We start from the raw sequence: 7,725 nt of genomic DNA, 5'->3' as shown, positions 1-7,725 counted from the left end.
CCATGATGTATTTTACTGAACATGAGTATTTACAATGCAAATCCAAATTATTTTAATTTACTGACAGTTAGATCAGATTCTGCAGGTAAAATAACAATATTAAGGTGACTTGACTTGGACTTGACTTGACATAGCTTGTGACTTGACTTGACTTGACTTGCCCAAGAAAAAAATACTTGGGACTTACTTGAGACTTGAAGGTTAAGACTTGAGACTTACTTGAGACTTGCACATGTGTGACTTGGTCCCATCTCTGGAGGACAGTATCGTCCGTCTGTTCCAAGCGCACGCTCGTCTGCCGCTTTACATTCTCAGCTCATGACAGCAGGATGGATTCTGATTGGCTGTCAGTGTTTTTATTGTTCATCAGCTGGAAAATATTGTTCTGAAAGTGATTCCAACAAAATAATTAAGAGTTGTAGTGTGGACTCTGCTACTCTTAATATTGAGAAAGATTTTTAGAACTATATCTTTAACGTTATCTTTATAGTGATGGTCCTTTGTGTGAACAGGCACCAGTTAATGTCCTCCGTGTCTCGTTATGCTCCGTCACCCAACCTCGTATCAGCCAATAAGATTTGGCATGTGTTCACAGGTGCTTCAGTCACTGTTCCTGCACAAGTGTTAAGGTTCTTGCACACAGAGGACCACATTCTTGCACGTTAAAAAATAAATCCCGTTTACACACTGCCTCCTAAACTTTCATCTGTCATAAAAAATTAGGATGGGGTTCACTCCTTCCTCTCTTGGCAATCTCAGGAATGGATAGATCCCATTTTTTCTCTTTATTTTTCTCTTTTTAAGAAGAGAGAGGGAGCAACAAAATCCTCCTCACGGATTGAAGACTTCATTTTGTATTGTTTTGTGATTTATTTATTTTTTCGCAACTGATTACTTACTACGCATTTGGCTCATAGTGCAAGGACCTTTAACAGTATAACACAGCATCTCACTCCTTCTCAGGGAACCAGGTTGTGTACATCACCTGAGAGGTTTGAAAACATTGCCATTACAGTACAAGTGTACCAAAATACCTGCTCCTATTTTGTGGGCTTTTCAGTCAAAAGGTTGAGAAGCATTGCTACACTGTCAGTAACATGACTTTGGCACATGGACTTTAATTTAAAGGGGTCATATGATGTTGCTAAAAAGAACATTATGGTTATTGATCAATTAAAAGTTTAAATCACATCATGACCCCTTTAATGTATTCTTCTATTTCATCCTCTTGGACATACGTTGATCCTGTTACACTTCTGGTTTAGCTGATTCTCATTCATTGATCTCTGCAGTCTGCTCCGATGTATCAGTACCTGGAGCGACGCATGTTTCGGGAGGCCTATCAGATCGCCTGTCTGGGTGTGACCGATAATGACTGGAGGGATCTGGCCACCGAGGCTCTGGAGGGACTCGATTTCCACACCGCCAAGAAAGTGAGGCACACACCCACTGCTTTACTCTATCACCATATTAACAAAACATTTCAGCTTATATTTGTGTGTTTGTTTTTGTCATCAGGCGTTCATCAGGGTTCGAGATCTGCGCTATCTGGAGCTCATTAACAGCATTGAAGTAAGACATCATTCTCCGGCGCACACATGCTTCATGTTACACTCTTCATCTCATCTGATTCTTAAATTAGAGCTCACTTTCTGCCCTAAAATTAATCAAATCATTATAGTCTTTTAGTACAGATTTGTACTGTTTAAAAACGTTCAGGGATGTGATATTTCTGTATTCATAAATATTTTTTATATTTTTTTAAATGCTAAACAAGCTGCAAAATTGCTGTGTTGGCAAATGCCTTTATTTCATGCTTGGATCACTCCTGACCGCTCTGCCAGAGCTAGTTGTGTGTGCGGGACACCCTTAACATGAAATAAGTATATAATCTGACGGAGTGTTTGAGTGAAGCTTTGAGCGGATCCTGATCCAGTGTTGGCAGCGTCTCAGAGCGGCTTCTCTGTATATTCTGCTCCAAACAAACTCCATCTCAGCATGGACTGGGCATTTAAAAACACAACACCCACATTTATAATGAGAATGGTTGATAAATCTGTTAGCTGTGACTCATTTAGCAGGCTGTGTACATTAAGAGGTCGCATTCAACTCATTTCAGGGAAGTAACCATTATACAACTGACTGTTATTCCTTGTGAGGCATAAATTACTGTCATTTCTTTCTTTGGAATGTCAATGTACAGTGATGTATGTGACTGACCTCCATAGGGCTTTTACACTTTGTTTTCCTAAGAATAAAACAATAATTTCAGTTAGACATGTATTTAAATGATCGTATTGTATTGTTTCATTAAACAAACACTAGCTGCTCTTAGTGCTGCTGCTAGAAGCAGTTTTTCCCAAACATCTATGTTTAGTTAGTAAGTACACTACAGTTTGCACAGTATAAAATAATTACACCTTTGTAATGAACCCATAAATCATGGAAACCAGTGTGTGTGTGTGTGTGTGTGTGTGTGTGTGTGTGTGTGACCTCTCTATTATGATGAAATCATTGCCTCTCCCTGTGGCTTTCAGATATGCAACACTAAATGACTGCTTACACACACACACACACACACACAGTCTTATCCACCCGGAGGCTTCAGAAATTCAATAGTCCATTATTTCCATTGAGAACTGCAGACATCAAAAGCATTTCTAAACACAAACCTTTCTTCCCAGAAAAGAAGCCACCCTTATCAGACACACACTCACTCACTCACTCGCACACACACACACGCACACACACGCACACACACACACACACACACACACACACACACACACATAAATACACATATTCACATCCAAGTTGCCCCATCTTTGAACTTTTGCCATCTGGCTGGCGCTTCAGAACCCAAAATACCAGAACAGTCATGCACAAGAATAGTTTCTTCCTCAATCTACCTCATGAACAGTTAAATGTTCCCTAGTTATGCAACAAAAAAAAACATGCAATATCCTTATATCTATTTGTTACCCCTCCATCCTAGTACATCCATGCATCTTACTCAATCCTATTCCATTATCATTTATAGCACAAATGTTTATACAATATTTTTTTTTTTTTTTTTTTGTCTCTGTGTACTGGAAGCTTATATCACTAAAACAAATTCCTTGTATGTGCAAGCATACTTGGCAATAAAGCTCTTTCTGATTCTGATTCTGAAAGGACAAGGGCCTGATCTTTCTGATGTTGTGCAATGTAAACCTGCAAGATCGAGCAGTCTTTGCAATCTGGTTATGATGAGTGTGGCGGGGCCGAGGGCCGTGGGAACAGGAGCGAGGCTGGTGGAGTAATTGGAGATGTGCGGCACCTGTTCGACCCACCGGTCTCGTGTCCCACGGAGGAGATGGAAGGATATAAAACTGGAGCGACGACAGTGAAGGACGAGAGAGGACCAGGCCTGGGCTTTTAGTTGTGTTTGCTTTTTATTTGTGTTTTGTGTTTATTTTGTAATTGTCTGCCGGTTCGCGCCTCCTTCTTTATTATAAGAAGTTTTTATTATTACAGTGGTCTTTGAAGGTGAGCTTGTCATCAAAGGTTACACAAGATTTCTGACAGAAGTTTATGGGGTAATTGTAGAAGAGCCTAGCTGAATGGAGAAATCATACTGTAGTTTAGGAGTGGCAGGGAAGACAAGAAGCTCAGTCTTTGCCAGGTTGAGCTGTGTGTGATATTATTTCATCCATGCCGAGATGTCTGCCAGGCCTGAGATCTGTGCAGCTACCTTTGGATCATCTGGTTGAAATGAAAGATAGAGCTGTGTGTCATCAGCATAGCAATGGTAGGAAAATCCATGCGCCTGTTTGATGGGACCCAGTGATGTAGTGTATATGGAGAAGAGGAGGGGTCCAAGAACGGATCCCTGAGGAACCCCAGTGACAAGTTGATGTGCTTTGGATACCTCCCCTCCCCAAGCCACCCTGAAAGACCTATCAGTAAGATATGATTCAAACCAGCGACGTGGAATCCCTGTGATTACCAGTGATGAGAGGGCAGACAGAAGGATCTGATGACTGACAGTAGGGGCTTTTCGCACTGCTTTAATTCCAGAACTAAATGTTCAGTACTAAAGTACTGGGACGATTTTGCGCAAACTATTTCCCAGTACCATTTAAAGAGTACACGTCCTTGTGTACTAGGATGTGACATAAGCTGGTCGACAGCAATGTCATTTGTGCGCGACGTTCAACAACGTTAACAAAGAAGAACAACATTAACAACAGGAGGATGGAGGAAGCTGTGTTTGTGTTGTCTCATAGATTTCCCAATAATGGACATGGAATGTCGACATATACGTAAAGCGATTGAAAGAACAAAAAGGACGATGAAGAATCTCTACTTGCAGAATCTCTACATTTGCTACAAGTGCCTGCACTTCAGTGTCCGTACATTTATCGCTGTTCATCATACTTGCGAAATAAGTAGATTCAATGTTTACGGTATGTCTAAACAGCATTTTAAATCATGGTGGGTGAGAGCATTTTCGAACGTGTCTGGCCAATCAATGTCTATTTATGTCACAGATAGTACCAGTTGAACTAGACCCTGCTCTGGAGTAGGAGCTAATTTGGTTCTTGAAAAAGGCAGGCCGGTACTAAAATCTCACCCAGTTCCTGCTTTGCGAAAACGCCCAAAAGTGGGTAGTTCCACAGTTAGTTCTGGTACTACTCACGCAATTTGTCCACAGCTGAGGTCTTTGGCATTTTTGTATTCTCTTTCAGATGAACTTAATTATGATGTTTATTCATGGGAATTCATAAGTCACTTATCCATTATTGGGACGAACGGTTCTCTTTGCTTAACTGTTCCATTCCGTGCCGATTCCGGCCAGTCAGCACGGATACGGTTTCATTTTCCACTGTGGTGCTTGTATTTGAGTTCTTTGCAATGCAATACAAACGCATCAGTTGTTGCCTTGTTAATGCAAGTGTAATATGAACAACGATATGGTCGATGATCAAATACAGGTGCATCTCAATAAATTTGAATGTCGTGGAAAAGTTCATTTATTTCAGTAATTCAACTCAAATAGTAAAACCTGTGTCTTAAATAAATTCAGTGCATAAAGACTAAAGTAGTTTAAGTCTTTTGTTCTTTTAATTGCGATGATTTTGGCTCACATTTAACAAAAATCTCAACAAATTAGAATACTTCATAGACCAATAGACCAAAGACCAATAATGCCAAATCCTGCTGGAAAATGATCTTCTAAAAGCTGGTCAGCAGAAGGAAGTATGAAGTGCTCCAAAATGTGTTGGTAAACAGGTGCAGTGACTTTGGCTTCCAAAAACACAATGGACCAACACCAGCAGATGACATTGTACCCCAAATCATCACAGACTGTGGAAACTTAACACTGGACTTCCTCCAGACTCTAGGACCTTGGTTTCCAAATGAAACACAAAACTTGCTCCGATCTGAAAAGAGGACTTTGGACCACTGGGCAACAGTCCAGTTCTTCTCCTTAGCCCAGGTAATACACCGCTGATGTTGTCTGTGGTTCAGTAAATCTCTTGACACGTCTGTGTGTGGTGCTCTTGATGCCTTGACCCCGGCCTCAGTCCATTCCTTGTGAAGTTCACTCAAATTCTTTTCACTTGACAATCCTCATAAGGCTGTGGTTCTCTCGGTTGGTTGTGCATCTCTATCTTCTACACTTTTTCCTTCCAGTCAACTTTCTGTTAACATGCTTGGATACAGCACTCTGTGAAGAGTCAGCTTCTTTGGCAATGAATGTTTGTGGCATAGCCTCCCTGTGAATGGTGTCAATGATTGTCTTCTGGACAACTGTGAGATCTTCCCCATGATTGTGTAGCCTAGTGAACCAAACTGAAAGACTGTTCTGAAGGCACAGGAAACCTTTGGAGTTGTTTTGAGTTGATTTAGCTGATTGGCATGTCACTATATTCAGATTTTTTTGAGATAGTGAAATGGTGGGTTTTTGGTAAATGTGAACCAATATCATCACAATTAAAAGAACCAAAGACTTCAACTACTTCAGTCTGTGCATTGAATTAATTTAATACCCAAGTTTCACAATTTGAGTTGAACTACTTGAGTATAACTTTTCCACAACATTCTAATTTATTGAGATGCACCTGTATTTCTGTTTTGGGGACTCTCTGATATTTACTTTATATTGATATTTACTTTAATAACAGAAAAAAGACACAACTCTTGACATGAAAAATAAAATAAAAAGATCGCAATGGCAGATATAATATCAATAAGCGCAAATGTTTCTTTTTTATATTGAATGTAACATAGCTCAAATTGTGTGCTTCCATGTAGCCAGGCAACAGACTGGTGACACGCACTGTAATAGCGTTGTCTAAGCATTCCTAGAATTCTGGGCCGAGAGCGTTCAGACTCACGTGAAATACAACTGTAACCATACCTGACGGTTCTTAGATCCGTTCGGTCCGATAGTATTAAAGTGGCTGTATTCATCCACAAAAATCGACTGCACCGACTGAATATTCAAATAATCAAATATTCTGGTCCAGCCCTAGCTGCAAAAAAGAACAAACTACCATAAATTAACTACACTGTTAAAGTAGTTCATGCAACTCACTCGCTATATTCTTCTGAAATAATTAAATACAAAACAATTCAGTTATTCAGTGCAAATCTTCCTCTAAATTCTCGCATCACTGTTCCACACACACACACACACACACACACACGTCCAGACTGATCAGCCACCACAGTCCATATGATGTAATCACCAACATGTGATTTCTTCCTATTTGTAATATATGGACTAATACATTTATGTTTTGATGGACTTTTTATTTTTATAATAAAACCTGATAGTAAAATCAGACATTTTTAATCTTGTGTGGAAATTTTTTTTTTTTTTAATTTAATTTATAAATTGTAATAGATTATGTTTTCTGCGAGGGTTGTGTTTAGGGGATATAAAATACAGTTTTTGAAGTATAAAAACCATATTGCCTATGTTAAGTCACCATAAAACATGTAAAAGCCGACATATTTTGGTAGTATTTGTTTGTGTGTGGAGTTTTGTATGCTGGTATGTGTGGTAATGGTCTGTGCCTGTCAGACGTGTCTGGATGCGAAACACTACTTGTGTAATCTTACTGTACATGTGTTCTGTGCAGGAGAGGAAGAAGAGGGGTGAGAGTAATAACCAGCTCTTCCTGGCTGATGTTTACGCCTATCAGGGCAAGTTCCACGAGGCTGCCAAACTCTACAGGAAAACTGGCCATGACAGCCGAGCTCTCAGCATGTACACAGACCTCCGCATGTTTGATTACGCTAAGGTGTGTGTGTGTGTGTGTGTGTGTGTGCGCATACAGACAATTTTAAAGCAAACACAGACAAAAATATCTTTCTGTCTTTCCAAAAATGTGTGAAGGACTTCCTGGGCTCAGCAGACCCCAAGGACACTAAGCTGCTGATGAAGAAGCAGGCAGACTGGGCCAAGAACAGTAAAGAGCCTCGAGCGGCTGCGGACATGTACCTGACTGCAGGAGAACACATGAAAGCCATCGAGATCATCGGAGAACACGGCTGGATGGACATGTGAGCCACACAAACAGAGACACACTCACACCGACACACACACACACAGCTGGTGTTAAACTGAAACTGTCACCTACCATTGCCTGATGCTAGCAGACATCTTCTACATATGCTTTGAGTCACGGTCACATATGGAGGATCTGCGTCATGTCCTGATCTCCTGTTCCA

General features: G+C 40.4%; 1 protein-coding gene across 2 annotated transcripts in view; it reads left to right on the top strand.

Moving 5' to 3' along the window:
• Positions 1 to 7,725, top strand: part of ift122 (intraflagellar transport 122 homolog (Chlamydomonas)) — a 103,508-nt gene that overhangs the window by 55,208 nt on the left and 40,575 nt on the right. For both annotated transcript variants that reach the window (XM_026251627.1, XM_026251626.1), the window contains exons 15-18: positions 1,293 to 1,433; positions 1,519 to 1,572; positions 7,134 to 7,295; positions 7,391 to 7,557. In XM_026251627.1, coding sequence (XP_026107412.1) covers positions 1,293 to 1,433; positions 1,519 to 1,572; positions 7,134 to 7,295; positions 7,391 to 7,557 — 524 coding nt within the window. The remainder of the gene's footprint in view (positions 1 to 1,292; positions 1,434 to 1,518; positions 1,573 to 7,133; positions 7,296 to 7,390; positions 7,558 to 7,725) is intronic.

The sequence above is a fragment of the Carassius auratus genome, unplaced genomic scaffold (assembly GCF_003368295.1).
Source record: "Carassius auratus strain Wakin unplaced genomic scaffold, ASM336829v1 scaf_tig00027845, whole genome shotgun sequence".
In the NCBI taxonomy this organism is placed as follows: domain Eukaryota; kingdom Metazoa; phylum Chordata; class Actinopteri; order Cypriniformes; family Cyprinidae; genus Carassius; species Carassius auratus.
This window is presented reverse-complemented; position numbering and strand designations above follow the sequence as displayed.